General features: G+C 43.6%; 1 protein-coding gene across 3 annotated transcripts; it reads right to left on the bottom strand.

Annotated features, from left to right (window-relative positions):
- Positions 1–88: 88 nt before the first annotated feature.
- Positions 89–21,649, bottom strand: lhx6a (LIM homeobox 6a). Of its 3 annotated transcripts, none has more exons than XM_017489216.3 (8): positions 21,363–21,649; positions 17,491–17,679; positions 14,485–14,606; positions 2,858–3,075; positions 2,610–2,710; positions 2,412–2,507; positions 1,969–2,143; positions 89–1,855 (listed from the first exon to the last, which is right to left on the bottom strand). In XM_017489216.3, exons 1-8 carry the CDS (start codon positions 21,438–21,440, stop codon positions 1,776–1,778), a joined length of 1,059 nt encoding a protein of 352 aa, XP_017344705.1. In that variant the 5' UTR covers positions 21,441–21,649; the 3' UTR covers positions 89–1,775. The 3 variants fall into 3 exon arrangements, with proteins under 3 accessions (XP_017344705.1, XP_017344704.1, XP_017344707.1); XM_017489215.3 differs by having other exon boundaries at positions 2,858–3,078; positions 21,363–21,648; XM_017489218.3 differs by lacking the exon at positions 21,363–21,649 and adding an exon at positions 20,357–20,700 and having other exon boundaries at positions 2,858–3,078.
- Between the last annotated feature and the right edge of the window lie 89 nt (positions 21,650–21,738).

Below are 21,738 nucleotides of genomic sequence, written 5' to 3'. Positions count from 1 at the left end.
AATCAGCGTCCGAGAGCCTGACGAGCTCCGGATCGTCCGTCTCTGCTCTCCGTACGGATACCGCTCGCGTTCAAGGAACACTCGAAGACCACGTCATTCATCCACTTTATTTATTTCAATTTTACAAAACAGACAACGGGACAAGGGGAAAAAAAGTGCTTTACAGGCTAATATCAGTTTCAATAAATACAAGAACGTCGAGGCGTCATCCTCATCCTCATCCTCATCCTCCCCCACGACCGAGCTCAGAACACACAAGCGTACTCCGCAATACAAATATACAGTTTAGTGACAGCGATAGCTTTTCTTTTTTTCTTTTTCTTTTTTTTTTCTTTCCCCAAATCATTCCCACGCCACGTCAGAGTCCGGGCCGAGCCGCGCGCTCGCGTTTTACACCGCAGGAACCGAGGCACAAGCTAACATGGCAGACACAAAATCAGCGAAGAAACAGAGAAACACACACACACACACACACACACACACATATTCTGCTCCCATTTCACGTCAGGACACGACTTAAATAAAAAAAAATACGTGTACGTGTTTTTGTCTTTTTTTTTTTTTTTTTTTTTTTTTTTTTTTTTACATGTACTCGGTTTTCCGTTCATCTCTTCCTGCTCTCTGGGTACAACATTGAGAATTTGATCATAAAAAAATAAACAACAAAAAAAAGCCAAAGCATGTTGCAATCAGGGAAGTATGGGTTGTTGTTTTTTTTTTCTTCTTCTTCTTCTTCTTCTTAGATATTGTGAGTATGGTGAGTTTTTATAACACTGACTGACTCCAGTATTACTTACAGTAACAAGTAAGATTGCTATTCTATACCAATTTAATACCATTTTTTAAATAATTCGACTAGTTTTTCCATCCTGTGGCACTGCAGTTCACTTCAACCTCTACATACGATGGTGCATCTTTGTTTACTCTGAAAAGCGTCTTCAAGTATTGAGATATTTTCCCCCTCCACATCGTATCGCCCGTCCTCGGTCAGGACGGCGATACGAGATGTGTGTTTTGTGAAGCCGTTCGGCTCAGCCGCCGTCTCCGGGCGGTAATCGGGCTCCGTGGGTTGTTGTACGCCTGACGGAGCAGAGACGCAGATGTTCGCAGGCGATGAAAGTGGCTTTTCGCTGATAAATCCATCCGAAGGAGTCAGACACAGAGAGAGGGAGAGAGAGAGAGGGAGAGAGAGAGGTGGCACATGCAGGCTGTGCTATAGATCCATGTAAACACTCGGGAACAAACGCACAGATCCAGCGCCATACTCGACAAATCACCACTGATCGGTTTTATTTATTTATTTTATTTCTGTTATTGTTTTTCTCAAAAAAAAATTTTTTTTTTCTCGGAGCGAGAGACGGAACCTTCCCGCTACGTCCCACGTCTCGCTCCGTGGGTCTCACGTCTTTATCGCGTTTTAATCCTGCAGTAATAACCGGGAATGTTTCGAGCGGTCAAACTCAAACCGCTCTTCAGTGCGTGCATTCGAGGTCCAAATCCTGGTCCCGGTTCTCGTTAACGAGGTCCCGGGCCGACGCTAACGGCTCACGGGTGTGTGAGACTCGCCTGCAGGTGAGGAAAATCCTGTCCACTGAAAGGCAGGAGGAAACACCCCCCGCCTCCCCCCCCCCTCTCTCCTGGCGAGGTCGGAGGTCAAGAGCACGCGGGGACGGTGACCCTGTCCTTCAGCCGGAGGCGACCTCTGAAGAGCGGACGGACGGAAGTCAGGAGCGGGAGGTCAGGGTTGAGGGGTCGGGGTCAATGTGGCGGGGTCGTTAGCGGCTGAGGGGCAGCTGCGGCAGAGACATTGCCTGGTGAGGGAGACTCTGTGTAGTCAGCACCGAGAACGGATGACCTGCAGACGTAAAAAACGGCGGATTAATACACACACACACACACACACACTCACACACAAGCACAAATTCTGTGCTTGTGGTTCTATCCGTGTTATAGGATTGCGTCACTCACTGTCGATGTAGCCGCGCAGCGCCACCATGCGCGCTCTCTCCGGGCTGCCGAAGGGCGAGTAATGCAGCTCGTCAGGCAGCGACGGGGGCATGCGTGCCTGCGGGTGGGCCTGAGGAGGGCCGCCGTGCTGCGGCGTGTGCTTTTTGTGTCTCGCTCGACAGTTCTGAAACCAGACCTGCAAACAAAAACAGGACAGGAGTTACAGCTATCTCAGCTCCTCCTCCTACTAATAAGAACACTCCATAACCTGCTGTTAAAGGACAATAATCAACACCAGCGACGTGTGATGAAGCGGACTTACTGTCACCGTGCCATTTCCCTATAACGGAGCGTTTTATTCCTCTTATACGCGACGTTTTATCCGTTAAAGAATGAGACGACTCATTCCGAGCAAAACAGAATAAACGGGAGAGTAAGAGAGATCTCATTTCAGCATCTCTCACCTGTATGACTCGTCTGCTCAGCCCCGTCATGTCCGCAAGCTTCTGCAGCGTCTGCGCATCAGGGTTGTTATCCTGCGCGAACTGAGCCTGCATCACCTGCACACGAAGCGTCGCGAAACAATTACAAACCCAAAGCGAACACGACTCACTCGCTAAGCAATAAAAGGTCCTCGTGTCGTCAGAGTCAGGGTTTTGTACCTGCAGCTGCTCAGCGGTGAAGGACGTGCGAGCGCGTTTAGCCGGTTTGGGCTGGCTGTCCTGCTCCGACGGCACGGCTCCTTCCAGCGTCAGGCCACTTCCTGTACGGAGAGAGACGGAGAGCGGGAGGGAGAGAGAGAGAGAGAGAGAGCGGAGACAACAGCAAGCTGTCAGTACATGCCAGGTACAGGGAGCTACACAGACAGCACACAGGAGTAAAGTGACTATAGAGTACTCCAGACACACACCGCTCTCAGCAGCCCGCTTCAGGTTCTCCACCATGGTGTCGTAGTGGATCCTGCACAGCACCTTCTCCTCGACCAGGCCGAACTCCTCTCCGGTGGAAAGCTGGCGTTTGCAGGAGAAGCAGGCGAAGCAGGCCAGGTGGTAAGCGTTACCGCGAGCTCGCCTCACCCAGTCGCTGGCGTAGATCTGGCGCCCACAGCGGGCACACTTAGTACCAAACCTACTGTGAGAGAGACAAGGCCCGGCGCATCAATACTCTGCTGCGACTCATTAAAGTACCGAGCACTCAGTAGATTACGGCATCATTGCAGTCTGGGAAAACTAGACTTTCCTGAACTCAAATGTGTGGGGGTTTTTTTATACAGGTATCTCAACCATAAGTGTACCAGCCAGCCCGACGTTATTCTACATCCAACTGGCGAGGGTGAAGCTTAACACGTGCTTCCTCTCAGACGTGAAGCCAAACACCACGTTTGTTCCTAACTGCTGCTTCACGCGGAGTTGCAACACACTTGTAAAACTGCTATCTGCCCTCTTCCGCATACATGAACTCACAGACGCCTAGGATCGGCTAGTGTCACTACGACTGACAGGCAAAAGTCCCTCCTACCCAGAGAGCACGGCTAATTTCGCTCCGTTCGACTGGCTTGTGCGTCACCTGATTCCAACTCATGATCTCTCGACAAGAGAGCAAACGCTTTTCTGTTCTGTACTGACTTTCCAGAGCTTGATTAGATCCTGACACTGACTGTGTGAGGAAATCACACTCGGAGCTTTCGTTGTTGAAAGAAAATTACGTTACGTCAAATCTGCGGCATCCGTGCAGTGCAATTCGATCTGTTATGATTGAAAAACGTTTCAAAAAAGACATCACCGTACCAGCGATATCGCCGAAAAGTGTATCGCGTAATCATTTTCACAATATCTGGATTATATCGATATATCGCCCAGCCCTGATTTCCACGCTTAGTCATTTGACCTCACGTTCTTATATCGAAGAACCTACAGTACAAACCATGATGGGAAGTCTGCATCTAGGAAACACTGTAGGATAATGCCGATGTACTAAATGATGTGCTACAGTGATATAACTGCTAATAAAAAGGACAAACAGTAGTACAAATTCACAAAACATCAAATAACGACGGTGCGGAAATCCACAGAAGAATAACAGACATGCAGAGTAACGTACAGGAACCCTGACGCGATTCCTAGATATATTATAATCGTATCATTTTTAAAAACCTATATTGCTATATAATAAACGTTTCTGGCTTCTGTTTGCATTTTTACAGCCCTGAAATAAGCCCCGCCCCCATTTGTAACAGCTCAGCTGTCGTTTTAGCGGAGGACATGGGGATTATTAGAGAGAAAGTTACGGCTCATGAAGTTCATGCGATAACTGTAATACATCTGTCACACAGCAGACGGCGCTGGAAATTGCGAACCGCACCTTTAATTTGATATACAGCAGCTCGGTGTGTGTGTGTGTGTGTGTGTGTGTGTGTGTGTGTGAGCGAGCTCAGCACTCGTTCATTAACAAGTTCATCTACATGCTCGCTCCGTGTATCAGCTCTGAATGTCCTTCATGTTGTTTTTCAGTCGTGTTATATGAAGAACAGGGTTTTGGAGGTGTGTCGGTATAACCTTACCTTCGTGTATGAATATGAATAAGTGCACGGTGTTGACGGAGGTTGTGGAGCAACCAGGATCTCTGTTTGCCAGCTTTAATACATTTTTCTTTTTTTTTTCTTTTTTTTTTACAGTGTTGAAATGAAATTTTTATTTCCCGGCAGTATTTACACCCTCACCCAATATGCATTTAAAGAAAGAGAAATGTCTTCCTATCCTGTTTTTTTTTTTTTTCTTTTCCTTTTAATTAAAGACAGAAAATTCGGTCATTTCAAGACCTGAAATAATGATACGATCTTAAAGAAACCTTACAGAGACTTTATTTACAAAATTGCCATCCGATGAATGTTTCAGACGTTGATGTTTTTTACAGCCCTAAAATAAGCCTATCTATACCTGTATAGCTAGTGTTGGAAATGATTTACATGTTATTATTATTATTATTATTATTATTATTATTATTATTATTATTATTATATAAACATTTAATGATTGCTTTGTATACTTGTACCAGTGTGCACTTATACTTGAAGAAAGCTCTAGGACCATAAGCACAGAAGCTCTGAAGTCATGTTATCAGGTGTTATTTTGACGGAACCGGACCGAACACATAACAACGCGGTTCTGCTGCGGAGAAGGTCAGTGCGGCTTGGCGCAGCGGCTGAGACTAATGCTGTGCAGATGGCGGCGGCTTGCATGGGAGCCCCAAAGCCTAGACCCCCTCACACACACACACACACACACACACACACACATGGACCCATCCACCACCACACCTCTGGCACATGGAGCGCTTGTGTAAACAACGTGTCGTACACCACCTCCTCCGACCACAGAGAAATGTGGGATATCAAAATGACTGATTTGGCTGCGGTTCCCCTTTCCCTTCGTCCCAAGAATGATGACACCAGGCTTGCACGCCGGATCGTGGGGCCGAGGGGCCCAGGTTTGGAGTCGGTGGTGGTGGGGGGGTGGTCTGATGAGCGGGTGGTTGGGGTGAGTTTTTTGTCCACTGAAAATGACATCATTGCAGTCTAGAGAGGCTCGCAGATAGCCTAACAACTCTCGACTGAAACGTTCCTGGCGAGACGATTTTTCCCATTTTTGATCTGCACCCAGGTTCCCGAAAACACCATAAACTAGTTTCCCTGCATGATTCATGCGATGCTTTTCTCTTTAACACTGATTTCAGAGCAGCGACACTTAGTTCTGGGCCATAAATAGAAACATAACATTAGCAGGAAAAGTGATACGTTTAAATGGAACCTGTGAATTTGTGCTTTAGACTTCGGAATGCGAACACACAATACGTCTTCTGTTTAACTGGTTGAAGTCATTAGAACGCTGTTGCTAGGCAACTGGAAAACACAGACACCGAGTATACGCTAGTTAACGATTGATTTGGATGCTTGCATGTAGACGTCCTTTTTTAAGGACAACGTGAAGTGGAAACGAGACACAACCCTGAGGAACATCGACCTTTCCCACATATGTGTAGAAATGACAGATTATAGCCTCAGGACCGCCGTGATTACACTGTTATTACACTGAGCATCCACCGCTAACGGAACCGCCGTGGGTCCTGCCATGGTGAGAAATTTCAGAAATGGGTCACAACTCATCCACCTTGACTTCTGAAGGTCTAATAATATAAGACAAACAAAATAGTGTAACAAACAAACAAACAAACAAACAAACAGAATCAGTAAACACGAACCCATGTGAATGTGGCTTGAGTTGAAATTGATCTCTTTCCTAAAACCTAATAATCGAAGGAATGGGAATTCTGGAACCCCAAGAACATTGGAATGGGGATTCTAGAACCCCACGCGCAAAGCAACTCTAGAATTACATGCTCGGCAGAATAGAAATTCTAGAATTGCACAAATGAATTCTAGAGCCTCATCCACAAAGAATTTCGAAATCTAGAAACGGAAAAGAAAGAATTCTACAACCAAAGACGCTAAAGTTTCCTAGACCGCCCAGGCTCAAAGGAATTCTAATCATTTTAGAATTGCACGCACAAAGGAATTTTAGTGTCTTTCCTTAACTGGATAACAATTCTGAAGATATGTGGCAAAACAAAAACTGAAAACCTATGCACAAATAAATTCTAAAATCCCCAACACAATATCGTTCCAGATTCCCATGCTCAAAGGAATGATAATATTCCATGCACAAAGGAATGGGAATTATATAATCTAGAATATTAAAATCCAATGTGGGTGTCTTGCTTAATCTAATCGAATAAGAATCCTGAATATTCCTGAAAAACATTGTTCCACCACACAGTTTGCCGAACGCTTCAGCTCAAGCACAGAGCCACTGAATGAGGTTTGATGTAACTTCGTCTTTTTGCTTGTTTTTCCGTTAAAAAATGTCTGAAATCATCGAGCAGGAGTCAAAACCATTCAGTTGGATTTTGTGTACTTTACTAAACCCGTGTTCTGACAGAACCGAACCGCACAAACAACACAGCGTCGTAATGGTGCATTTCAGAGGACTGTTTGGAAAAAAATTGGAACCCTGATGGAATTTTGACACTACCACCAGCACTATCAACACCCCCACCCACCACTATCACCCCCACCACCTGTATCACCACCACCAGCACTATCAACACCCCCACCCACCACTATCAACACTCCCACCACTATCACCCCCACCACCTCTATTACCCCCACCACCACAATCAACACTCCCACCCACCACTATCACCCCCACCCACAACTATCACCCCCACCACCACTATCACCCCCACCACCTCTATCACCACCACCAGCACTATCACCCCCACCACCACTATCACCACCATCAGCACTATCAACATCACCCCCACCACCACTATCAACACTCCCACCACCATTACCAACACCCTCCTCACCACTATCACCACCACCACCACCACTATCAACACCCCCACCACCCCCACCACCACTATTACCACCACCACCACTATCAACAACCCCACCACCCCCACCACCACTATTACCACCACCACCACTATCAACACCCCCACCACTATCAACACCCCCACCACCCCCACCACCACTATCAACACCACCACCACTATCAACACCCCCACCACCCCCACCACCACTATCAACACCACCACCACTATCAACACCCCCACCACCCCCACCACCACTATTACCACCACCACCACTATCAACACCCCCACCACTATCAACACCACCACCACCACCACCACTAGCAAGACCCCCACCACCACTATCAACACTCCCACTACCATCAACACCCCACCACCACTAGTATGACCACCACCACCACTATCAACACCACCCCCACCACCACTATCAACACCACCCCCACCATCACTATCATTAACACCACCACCACCACCACTATCAATACCCCCACCACCACTATCAACACCACTATCAACACCCCCACCACTATCAACACCACCACCACCACTATCAACACCACTATCAACACCCCCACCACTATCAACACCACCACCACCACTATCAATACCCCCACCACCACTATCATCACCACCACCACTATCAACACCACCTCCACCATCACTATCATTAACACCATCACCACCACCACTATCAACACCACCACCACCACTATCAATACCCCCACCACCACTATCATCACCCCCACCACTATCAACACCACCCCCACCATCACTATCATTAACACCATCACCACCACCACTTTCAACATCACCACCACCACTATCAACACCCCCACCACTATCAACACCACCACCACCACTATCAATAACCCCACCACCACTATCAACACCACCCCCACCACCACTATCATTAACACCACCACTATCATCACCACCACCACTATCAACACCACCCCCACCATCACTATCATTAACACCATCACCACCACCACTTTCAACATCACCACCACCACTATCAACACCCCCACCACTATCAACACCACCACCACCACTATCAATAACCCCACCACCACTATCAACACCACCCCCACCACCACTATCATTAACACCACCACTATCATCACCACCACCACTATCAACACCACCCCCACCATCACTATCATTAACACCATCACCACCACCACTATCAACACCCCCACCACTATCACCACCCCCATCACCACTATCAACACCACCACCACCACTATCACCACCACCACCACTATCACCACCCCCACCATCACTATCAACGCCGCCCCCCCCACCACTATCAACACCACCACCACTATCAACATCACACTACTCCAGGAACAAAAATCAGCAATACGGTTTTGAAACTGAACGGTGAGAGCGGTGTTTTGTGCAGCAGGTATAACTGCGGTTGTGTTCTGGGTTTGCGTCTGTCGTTCAGAGAAATAACTCGCAACAGGAAACTCTTACATTTTCAGAGTATTTCTGAGAGCATCTGAACTAATTCACATACCGGGATAAAATAACAGAAAAACCCCAACCTGAGGAAGTACAAGCCCGGAGGATTAATCCTGATGTGCTGTTCTCTAATTTCCAGAAACAGAACTGTTTACTTTAAGGGGGAGTTTTGACTGTGCTCAAAAGTCTGCGGTGCACCAGGGACGCAGAGCCACCTGAAATTTACTTAACACATTCTACAAATGTTCCATATATATATATATATATATATTTATGGGGGAAAAAATCTTTCTCCACATTTAATACTACGGCAGCAGGTGTTGTTCACATTTCATCACTTCATCACTCGTGTAGAATAAGAAAGAAATTCTCTAAAATGGAAAATTTTATCTGATAGTATCCGATCCTTTTGTGTGCTTCCAATAAAGATAGTTATCGGTGAAAATGCCAAGGTGTAGATCGGATTGGACTCGACATGAAGGGACGGTGAAACCTGAGAGGCACTGAGACTCATGGAGGAGAGGAGAAGAGAGAAGATGTGAGGGGCTGAGCCGAGTCTTTCCTACAGGAGTCTCAGATTCCGCCGTCCCTTCTCCCTGTCTGATTAGCAGCCGTCTCCATCTTCCTGTGTGGCCCTCCGCTCACGCTCCTTGGCCTGTTTAGTTGTTTTTTTTCCCTCCTTAGGTACAGCCTCTGCTGTGTCCTGCCTCCCCTGCTGCTGAGAGTAAACCCACTCTGATTTCCTGCAATTACGCCCGATTAGAGCAGCTGTCAGTCCGGCGCAGATGAGAGGCCGACACGTCCACGTCTCCGTCTCCTTCCAGACGCTGACGTTCGGCTCAGACAAGTAAAAAACACACTGCTGCGCCCCACAGAAAATCAGATTATAGCTTCTATCTCTCCAAACCTGCAATGTGGAACGCTGCGGAGTCTGCAATCTGTAGAGTAGCTGTTCATTTACCTCCAGGGATCAATAAGGAGTTGGACAAATCAATGAGGCTATTATGGACAATATTCTGCCTGCTGCATCCTGCCGTAGCTCAGAGTCACTTCGAGATTAACAACAGATGAGGTTCGTCTGTCTGTCTGTCTGTCTGTCTGTCTGTCTGTCTCTCGGGTTCTGTGTGGGAACGGAACGGCTCGAAAAGGAATTCTGCAGCACCGCACAGCGCACACGCCGTTTCCAATCCACGCAGTCAGTCAAGATGACGGACGTGTAAACGATTCTCACACTGTAGAACCGTTCCCTACCCTATCACGACAGAGGTTCCTCAATTTGACATGCAAAAAAAAAAAAGTCCTCACGTGCACCAAGGAATTCTAGAACCCTACACACAAAGGAATAGAAATTCTAGAATAACAGTGATTTTACACAGCTATGATTTTACACACAAGAAGCCCTTAATCTTAAGAAGAAAAGAAATGCTGGAACTGCACAGAACCCCAGGCACAAAGGAATTTTAAAACATTGTAGAATCTCGAACCCCACGAACAAAGGAAAAGAAACTCTAGAATTGCACGCACAGAGGAATTCTAGACACAGAGGAAGAGAAATTCTAGAATCACGTGTACGAGGTAGTTCTAGAAACTCGAGGAACTTTATGATCACACGTGCAAAGGAAATCTAGAACCACACACCCAAACGAAATATAAAATGTAATCACGTGTACAAAGCAATAGAAGTTGTAGAAAAATCAACAACCCCACGCACAAAGGAATAGAAACTCTAGAACCCTACACAAAAAATAATAGATAGTCTAGAACCCTGCACAAAAATGAATAGAAAGTCTAGAACCAAACGCACAAAGGAATAGAAACTCTAGAACCCGACACAAAAATTAATAGAACGTCTAGAACCCCACACAGAAAAGAATAGGAACTCTAGAACCCCACGCAGAAAGGAATATAACGTCTAGAACCCCACGCACAAAGGATTAGAAACTCTAGAACCCGACACAAAAATGAATAGAAAGTCTACAACCAAACACACAAAGGAATAGAAACTCTAGAACCCGACACAAAAATTAATAGAAAGTCTAGAACCCCACACAGAAAAGAATAGGAACTCTAGAACCCGACACAAAAATTAATAGAAAGTCTAGAACCCCACACAGAAAAGAATAGGAACTCTAGAACCCCACGCAGAAAGGAATATAACGTCTAGAACCCCATGCACAAAGGATTAGAAACTCTAGAACCCGACACAAAAATGAATAGAAAGACTAGAACCCCAGGAACAAAGGAATCAACAGCTAGGGCTCTCTATTAAAATGAACTCTGCCTAACAGAAACATTCTTTCAATAATATTCAGATGTTTCGGGAACTTTTACGGCAGCCGTCCTGGACGAGCACAAGAGATCTCTAACAGCTTGCTCTTTAGAAATATAAACACCGACACCTCTGTAACATTCGTAAAAAGAGTTTTCACCAGAAATAAGTGAGGTTTGAGCTCAACAAGCTGAGAGTACCAGCTTCACCCCCTGCCTACTGCAGTCATGATCTCAGCAGGTATCAGCTCAGGAAATAGGGTTCTAATCTGGACCGTTCCCTGTGGCACGGGAGGTGCTCTTATCTTTTTTCTTTTTTTAACCTTTGTAAATCTATTATCTAGAAAGGTGCATGTAGAGTATATTTAAAACTTTACTTGGAACAAAAGTAAATATTGGACTATTATGCATCTTAAATCGTTTTAAAGGTCACTGAATCATGTCTCCAGGTGAAGGACACGTGTTAAAGGTACAACAGGTACAAAAGTGAGAAGGACAGATATGCTTTAGAACCTTTTTTTTTTTCTGAAAGGGATTTAAAATCGAATTGAATTAAAGCATTTCCCGTATTGTTTAATCTCCTGGCATGTCAGACACTCAGGGTAAAATCATGTAGTGTTGTTTTTTTTTTTGTTTTGTTTTGTTTTTTTGTTGTTGTTTTTTTGACAGTGTCTTGGATAAACGCCAGTCCATCTCCTATCACAGAACAGCCTGGAGAACAGAGAGAAGGTTTCAGAGGTTCGATCTTCACAGAGAGCTTCACTCACTTACTCCTGACTGCTTGACAACTTGAAACCATTACAGCCGGCTTTTTACTTGTCTGCACGAATCTCTAACACAGTCAATCACTGCATGGCCTCCGGTAATGTTCCCATGATGCCTTGATATATAAGGGCCTCCACAGAAATAATAGTAATTTAAAAAAAAAAGAAAAAAAAAGAGCAACTTAATACATACATAAAGGGCTGAAACCCGGCAGCTGACGTGTCTGTGGGAACCAGACTTTTTTATTTTTAATTTCGGTAATTAGGAAAAAAAAAAAATTGCATGTCCCAGTGGTTGCTTATGCCTTAAGGACACGACTGAGATTTTTTTTTTTTTTTTTTTTTTTTTTTTTAAAGAAAAAGAAAAAGAAAAGATGAATGCGTGGTGTGTAAAATGTTTTATATTGTAATACAGCCTCGCGCGTAAACATGTGGCGTGAAAACGAGACAGTGGCGGTGAGATCTATCAACAAATCACACGGCGAAGGTCCAAATAAGAAAAAAAAAATAATTCGTATTTCAATCCTGGATGATTTGTCAGTTTAGACCGAGACACGCTGATATCTCTGCATGCTGATTTGAATCTGATCTATCTCCAGTCTGATTGCATTCAGAATGGAGAGGAAACACACACGCGCGCGCGCACACACACACACACACGTGACACAAATCTGGCACACACACACACAAAACATTCCCTATGAAAACTAACGCTCTACACCCAGCACTTCTGCCTTTCTCCAACAAAACTGCTGCACAGATGTGTGTGTGTGTGTGTGTGTGTGTGTGTGTGTGTGTGTGTGTGCCCAGCCCCAACACGGCCCGTGAAGAGCCAGCGGCATTCACAGCCTATCATGTGAAGCATCACTTCAGATTATTGGCCCTAACACAGAAAACAAATGTTCTCCTAAAAACACCGTATCAGCTTTAAAGGGGCCAGTCACTTCACCCGGCCCGGGAACGAGCGGGGAAGGCAGGCCAACATCCTGCACGCTCTGCAATCACCGCATCTCACACACCCCTCACATCCCCTCACATCCTGAACACCATCTCCCAGCAGCTCGTATCTCGTATATTCACTCCGCACTCCGAGACCCGCGTGCGGATCAAAAACACCCCCCGCGCGCCGCCGCCATTACATCACGAGTACACCGCCGGTGTGGACCGCGCGCGCACTGCTAGATTACACAGTGTCGTGCGGTCAAATGATTACTGTTCGGTGGATCGTCTCAATGTCACGGTTCCTCCTCACACCAACTCCCCACCGCACGAGAAAATATCATTATTATAGGGAAGCAAAAAAATAGGGGGGGAAAAAAAAAAAATACGGCACGACTGTAATAACATCACGCGCGGGAAATGTTCATCTTCTTCTTCATCTCACACTCAGCTGTAATGCAAGGGAACTCCTAGCAGACAAACTGGCACTAAAGAGGACCTCACCTCGTTACTGTCGTTCAGAAGGCTAGAGAAATATAACATCAAAAGAGAAAGCAGAAATGATGGACTCGCACGACATTTCGTAAAGCGCTCAAATGTCTTTGTTTGTTTGTTCTTTAAAGGTGCAGTCTCAGGGCTTCCTGCGTCATAAGCACTGAGACGGTACAGCTTACCTGTCACTGTACCATGTCATGGCCGTTTAATTAATTAATTAACTAACTAACTAACGGGAAAACATAAACACACCTTTAAAAATGACCGAGTGTTCGAGTCCTTTAAATGCACACTGCATGCATCTTTCCACGTGTAAGATACAGGAGCAACAGAGGGTGATAAGGAGCAAGGGACAAGGTACTGTTCAGTACCCTTTTAGCACCCTTCATGTCATCCTGCATGTGTAGAAATTAAACGAGGAAGCACAGAAATATTCCACTTTCGGATTAAGAAGCATATAAATAAACAGAAACAGAAGGGGGGGGGGAAAACAAGTTACGCTTGATTTGTTTTTTTTTTTTGTTGTTGTTGTTATTTTTTACTAAATGTAACACACATCCTTATTTTCCCTTTACCTTCTTAATGTTAGAATGAATATTAATATTCAGCTTGCGATCAACCATACGCGATTAAACAAAAATGATATGCCGTGTAAAAATCATTTAGTAGATTAGTTTCTCAAAGTGCACTCTGTGGTTTGTTTGTTTATTTATTTATATTTTTGTCACGACGCACCGCTACATATCAAAGTGATCCTATTTATTTGTGTTGCCTGATTATTCGTTTGTTTCTCTGCACACTTGGACTTGAATTTCTCCTGTACACGATGCCAACATGGACCTGTAGATGACCTCGTGCAGTGGGATCAGTAAGAAGCTCTACAGCCCCAATAAACCTCCAGGGTGTTACTCTAAGCTTTCAGGGGTGAGGATATTGAGCCTCGTGGTTATGTTCTGTTCAGAAAATAAACCTGTGCTGTTTTCTTTTGAACAGTTTAAAGGACCGCAAGCAGGTTGAGAACTCGTGCTTTAGAGCTTGCTGGAAAACTGCAGCCTCCTTTTCTTTTTCTTTTTTTTTCTTTTCTTTTTTTTTTTTTTTTTTTTTTTTTAAAAAAAAAGAAGGAAAAGCAGACTACTTCCGGGATGAAGTGCATGGGGAAAAAAACTTACCCTACCTGAAATAATCCATTTTGCAGAAGATCTCCTTGTTTTTGATGTAGCAGCTGCTGTGTTGGCGCAGTGACGTCCTGCACACTGAGCACTCCAGGCAGCGCACGTGCCACATCAGATTGTTCACCTGCCAATAATAATAATAATAATAATAATAATAATAATAATAATAATAATAATAATAATAATACACTTATCTCTTTAGCTTGTGTAGGTTGTAATGCATTAATGATTATTGTTGTTGTGACATTTGAGCCGCATTTTAAGCGCGTGCGTTTGCGTTCACGCGATAAACAGGCTATATTAACACTGTGCACTACAGCCAGCTCGAGACACTGTACTTCTGAAGCTACATTTACACTTGTGCACAATAATCCGGTTTATTGCACTCGTCTTTTTGCTCATATTACTGTCCTTCAATAGGCTATATGTGACGCTTAAGTGACTTTGTTTGTTTGTTTTTTATTTATTTTGTTGCACATGGACACAATTCCCCGATATGTTACACTCAGCACATTTTCTAATATTCGTTGCACTACACAGGTATCATTCACAACTTTTGTCAGAACATTATCTTATGGTATTCATGTCACTCTCACACTCGTCCCTGTCATCACTGCACACGCTGCATGCTCATTATCGCTTTCATTTCCCCACGAGGGATTAACACTCTCAGTTTATCTCGTTTTTATCTTATATTATCTCGTCTTGTGAAATAGAATTTCTGGAAACTTCTTTTGGTTTTATTTTAACGCGGGGGGGGGGGGGGGGACAATCTGTGACATAAATAAATGAAGTTCAACACAAACTCGTCTTCTAATAATACTGAACTGTGAAGAAGATACAAATAAAGTAAACATGAAAGGATTTATTTCAATAACTAATTTAGACACTGAATGATTTTATTTACATATAAGCCTCATCGTGTATTATTATATAAACATTACAGCCGTGCTTTAAATTCGAACTTTTGGAGTTGTGTTTAGGGAAAGTTTGCCCAGAAATAAAAAGAATTCTACCTACATGCCATGCAGCAATTATTATTTTAATTTTTTTTTTTATGGAGCAATTAAAGTGATAAAAATGTGTAAAATATTATGCTGATATTAGCCTGCTTGTATAACTGTACGGTTTAGATTCTTCAGGTTAAATTACAAATTGCATTTTTTTTTTTGTGTCATGTATTTTTTTTTTCCAATTAAGACTTTAAGGCTTTTTCTTTTCTTTTCTTTTTTTTTTGGCGAATCTGAAAACGTCACAAAGTCGTTTTTGTTCTTCCGACTTCGCTCTCTGTAGATTTCTCAGAAACGGATCAAATTATAGACACGGCTCGTGCCACGACAAACTACGATTCAAATAATAATAATAATAATAATAATAATAATAATAATAATAATAATAATAATATATTAAAATAACATTTTTTTTTAAAGAAAGGGGGAAAAAATCCTGACGTTTGTTTTTAAATAAAAAGGAATCAATCCAAAACCAGGGAAGCGCGCGCATAATAATAACGACGCCGCCTGATTTGTCACTAACAAGTTTATGAGAACAAATGGTTTGTTAAACAGAAACAGAAGTCGCTTCTGCTGCACGCGCTGCTCTCTCGCGTCATCAGATGGGTTCTGTAACACCCCACGTGCACGCTGAGCTTTTTATTTTTTAATTCTATATAACAACAACAACAACCACAACAGCAAAAAGACATTTTCATTTACATTTTAAAAATGATTTAGACTGCTGCACCGTAATCATAATTACAGCCAGTCATAACACTAGACATGCACGCGCAGCTGTATTCCTACAACTCAGTAATTCTGCTCTCCACAGTAAGAACTTGCCTCACGTGCATCTGTACACACAGTGTGTTATATCTCTGATGCAAGATCAGAACACACCGCATGCATGCTTAACTCTTGTTTATTTATTTATTATTATTTTTTTTACGAGTGCACGAGAGCACGTTTGTAATTTATTAGATCGCTGCTCCGTAATTCTAACCATAGCACCATATATGCACGCGCAACTGCTCTGTTATAGCCTATTGCTAACGCATAGCCTAATCAGAGCACACTTTAGCCTATGCATGCTCATTTTTTTTCCTCACATTTTTTTTTTGCTCTAAATAAACATTTTGAGTAAATAAAGACACGCTATGTGACGTGCATCTACACTATAGCTTCCTTATATTGATTTCCCTCCTATTTTCGTGCGATTATATTATTATTACTGCTCCATATTAATAATCACAACAATAGCACAACATATACATGCTTAACGCTCTTTTTTTTTTCTTCTTCTTTTTTTGCTTTATGAGACGTTTTTGTCCAAAAAACAATGACACGCTCTGTCGCGTGCACCTACACTGCGAGTGGTTATATCACATTTAAATCGCTTTTTGGTTAATTAAATTGATGCCGCATAATTATAATCATAACACACTCACACACACACTTGCATGCTAATCCCATTTCCCTTCTACACGTTTTTCTACGGATCGCATTTTTTTTTCTTTCTTTCTTTGGTTAGATTGCTGCCTCATAATCATGCACGCGCAATATTCTTATAATATTCTTATGTGAGACTAATCCTGCTTTCCAAAAACAAAACAAAAAAAAAAAACACACACACACAAAAAAAAACAAAACCCAAAGAAACCCCGTGCCTTATGCGTGATAGTACCACACCGCGTGCACAGTAGGACACGGCGCATGCTCAACTTTATTCCCATAACAATATGCAACTCTGCTCACGTGCATCCGCACAGTTAACGTGCTATAGCGATTGCTGATGCGTGACCACAGTGATCGCAGCACACCTCATGCATGCACAGGTTCAATTCCTATAAAAACCAAAATGCTACATCACACATTGCGCGTGCACATCCTGAACATCCCGGGCACGGTAAACATCGTGCAGGGTTTAAAACAAACACACACACACACACACACACACACAAAAAAAAAAACGTACACAGAGCCGACGTCCTGTACGCGCCGTGACTGTCCTACCTTGAGCAGGTACCTGTCCAGGATCTCGAGGCCGCAGCTCGCGCACACGTTCTTGCCGGTGGAGGGGACGGACGAGGCGGAGGCGCTGGATGTGGGCGAGCAGATGGACGGCGTGGACGGAGGACTGGGGGAGCAGCGCGGCTCCTCTTTCTCCATCACCGACCTCTGAGACTCGCCGTCGGAGTGGGACTGTACCGGCCCGGGGTTAGAGAGGAAACACACACAGATATTTCTTCAGCAAACCAAACAACATACAAAGCAACACCCATCTGACTTGCCTAAAGGCCTACATCACCACGTGAAGCTGAATTAAATAACTTTCAGAAATTATTTTTTGCCTTTTTATTCACTAAATATGACGCTGTATGTTTGGATATAAATATCTCCGGTCCTGTGCAGGTTCACTTCATATTACAGACACAGCGACATTTCAGCTATAACGCGCAATAACACTGCACAAGCGGAGATTTATCAAGGTTTTATATATTTATTAATAATAATAATACAATACAAACCCAAAGTAGCCGAGAGAGCGCGCGCGCGCGCGCGCGAGAGAGAGAGAGAGAGAGAGAGAGAGAGAGAGAGAGAGAGCAGTACAGTTAGGCTTTATGCTGTCATTCATATTCATCCACAGCTCTATCACTAACATGTAATCACACTCAGCCTGTCACACCGCACACACTTTAGAGTAAACACTCAATGAGTTAGTCCAGTGTTTAAAATGTCACATGAATATATATATATAGATATATAGATATACATGAGCGGATTTACTCTTTAATGCGCTGCGAGAGACTGAAGAAGTGAAAATGAAAAGGTTCATCAGTTCGTCCCGGTATTTTTCTGTCTCCCTGCAAGATTTTGTTTTTGTTTTTGCAAGGTCTTACACTGCATGCATCATTTGGCTCAAAGCACAAAACTGATCAAACTCGCGGTCTATATGTAGTGTAGAGAGACGACGGGCTCAGAATTCGCGTTTAGTGACGTCAGAGTAGTGGAAACGAGCCCGAGAGAGAGAGAGAGAGAGAGAGAGAGAGAGAGAGAGAGAGAGAGAGAGAAGTTCAGAACATGCAATACGATTTTTAAATCAAGGTTTCAGCTCGTTAGAAAAGAACACAAGCACAGAGAGAGAGAGAGAGAGAGAGAGAGAGAGAGAGAGAGAGAGAGAGAGAGAGAGAAAGTGTGTGTGTGTGTGTGAGTGTGTGTGTGAGAGAGAGAGAGAGAGAGAGAGAGAGAGAGAGAGAGAGAGTTTTTCTTTTTCAAAGCAAGCAGCACATACCTAAACTATTGCACGGGAATCTGTATTATTATGAATATTATTATTGTGATTATTATATATTTTTTTAATAAGCTAGCTCAGGATGGACGAGATGTCTTATGTATGAGTTATTTATGTTTGTTATTTATGTTTGTTATTTATGTTCGTTATGTCCGGTCTCTGAATGGATACTGTGTTGTCTTTTTGAGCAAGACTCGCATGTCAAAGATTTCGGTCTGAGTGTGACCAACCCGGATTAATCAAAGATACAAAGAAAGAAAGAAAACAAAAAATAAATAAATAAGTAAAAGAGAGATAAATTCAACACACTTCTAAAGCCACGCGACAAGATAGGACCCTGTGTGTGTGTGTGTGTGTGTGTGTGTGTGTGTGTGCGTGTGCGTGTGCGTGTGTGTGCGTGCGTGCGCGCGCTTGTGTGTGAATGTAAAAAGTACAAAACGTGCACAAATAACCGATCTATAAATAATTACGAATAAATAATGCTGTGTGCAGCTACGCCAGCATACCGAGCGGCACGTGCGCAAAATGGAAGTGGAGTGCAGCAGCGCTTTAGCGTGGTGTAAAAACAGATTGTGTGTCTGTTTTTTTACATTTATTTATTTATCTATCTATTTTAAATTTAGCGTCTAAGATCATTTTGTTGTAGAGGTGCTGCAAACTATCATTTATGTTTATATTTATATATGTATATATGCGTGGATATATCACGTATTAAGTATCCATGTTATTATATATCTATTATGTATTATCATAGGCATTTTACAAGTGCATAATCCTAGTCTATAATTGAATATTTTTGGTGATCGGTGAGTTGTTTATAACTCTGAAAAGCAAATAGCATGATCATTTAGATATTTAAAAGTTTATTCATCGGTAAAGAAATAAGGTGTCGAGCTGTAGGATACTCTTCCCTGTCGCTCGTCTTACTATCAAGAGTATTGCATTCTGATGGTTTTGTGGCTTTACTATAAAATATATATATATATATATATATATATATATATATATATATATATATATATATATATATATATATATATATATATAGAGAGAGAGAGAGAGAGAGAGAGAGAGAGAGAGAGAGAGAGAGAGAGAGAGACTATGTTTATATATTTAACCTGGAAAACTTTAGAAATCATTTACTTTGAAGCTAAAACATGTCCACTTGATGGTAAAAGACCAGAGACAAGCAAAAGTAGAGTTTATGTCACTAGCAGAAACATAAATTAATGTCACAAACGCGACAAAGATTCAGTTTAATAACAAACACATTTTCCAATTCATTTCGTCTGACTGTTTAAAGCTGAAAGGATCCTTTCGCTGAAGCGACTTGAGAAAGTTCAGTAACATTAAAAGCGACTCGAAACTTCCAGTCAGTTTCTCCTTTGAAGCCGCGGTGAGATTTTGGAGAAGCATCTACACTTGAGACTGAGTAAACTAGGACTGAGTAATCTCACAGAGGAAAATAAAAAGAGAATAAACCCGGGTTTAGTATTTCACTACAGCCTCCATCAGCACTGAGTTAGTTTCCTAGACATTTTTTTTTTTTTTTTTAAATGTGTGTGAAGTCGATAAGAAGCCGCTTACCATGTCGGCGTGTCGGCGTGTCGGTGTCGGGTGTCCACGCGGCGTGACGCTCCCGGTATACCGCGCGTGTGCGTGTGCGTGCGTGCGTGTGTGTGTGTGTGTGTGTGTGCGTGCGAGCGCGCGTGTGTGCGTGTGCACGAATCACCTACAAAGACACAATTCAACGGCGAGGCGACGTCAACTTGCGGCATCTCTCTCTCTCTCTCTCTCTCTCTCTCTCTCTCTCTCTCTCTCTCTCTTACACACACGCGCGCACACATACTGTGTCTCTCTATTCGCCCTATATATGCGCTTAAAAACAATAAAAACACCGACATAAACGCGCGTCTACAAATCCCCCCCTCCCTATTTTTTTTAATGGAGCTATATTCAAACTGGACACCAACCCCCCCCCTCCACCCCCACCCCCCCCGCCTTCAAACAACACTTAACCCATTACCTCTTTGGATAATCGCGTGTTTCGACGCTGAGAAAGAAAGAAAGAGAGTGAGAGAGAGAGAGTGAGTGAGAGAGAGAGAGTGAGAGAGAGAGAGAGAGAGAGAGAGAGAGAGAGAGAGAAGGGGAAAAAAACTATAATAACAAACTACCTGCAATTACAAATGGCTTGAAATGCTGAGGGTCCAGGAGTGTCAATTTCAGCTGTCAATCAGAGAGGAAGAAGAGGAGGAAGAGGAAGAGGAAAACCACCAAAAGAATTGCAAATTAGATTTTTTTAATTGCGGTAATTAAAATCTAATCTCTCTCTCTCTCTGCAGACGTGTGAAGAGGACGAGTCAGGACTCTTCATGGTGTAGCCTATATAGGGGCTGATGTTCTTCCTCACAGCACTTTTATAAGGTTGAAAGTTTAGTTTTAATCTCAGCCGAGTGAAGACGCGACTCGAGGTGCAGGACTAAGCCCCTGAGCGCGCGGCTGGCGTTGGGGAAGAAAACAACAAGCCCCAGTCGTGCACTTTTCCTGCACTCCGTGACACTGGGTTTAAACCCTGCATGCCGAGTCTACGTACCTGTTTCGAGTTAATTCCTTCGGAGAAAAATCGATTTCCCTCTGACAGAGGGGCCAAAATCTCATTTTTCCAATACATGAAAGAAATGCGGGGGAAACAGACGTGAGCGCGCTTTCGGACGTCCCTCGGGCGTGAGCAGGCGCCTTGTGGAGCTCTCTCCCATAAGATCCGCGTCTCAAATCCGCCTCACAAAGTTGTGTAAAGTCGCTGAGGTCCGGGCGCGCGCTCAGTTCAGCCTGCTGCACTGCGTTATTTAGGACTGTTAGTGAAATTCTTCCTTCACTTCAACCCCCCAGCACCCCCCACGCCCTCACCCCCTCCTCCTCCTCCTCCTCCTGTTTTTTCTTTTGGGATGGATGGAGTTGCTGACTGCAGG

Source organism: Ictalurus punctatus, chromosome 16 (assembly GCF_001660625.3).
Source record: "Ictalurus punctatus breed USDA103 chromosome 16, Coco_2.0, whole genome shotgun sequence".
Taxonomy (NCBI): domain Eukaryota; kingdom Metazoa; phylum Chordata; class Actinopteri; order Siluriformes; family Ictaluridae; genus Ictalurus; species Ictalurus punctatus.
The sequence above is the reverse complement of the archived record's forward strand: the minus strand, read 5'-3'. Positions and strand labels throughout refer to the sequence as shown.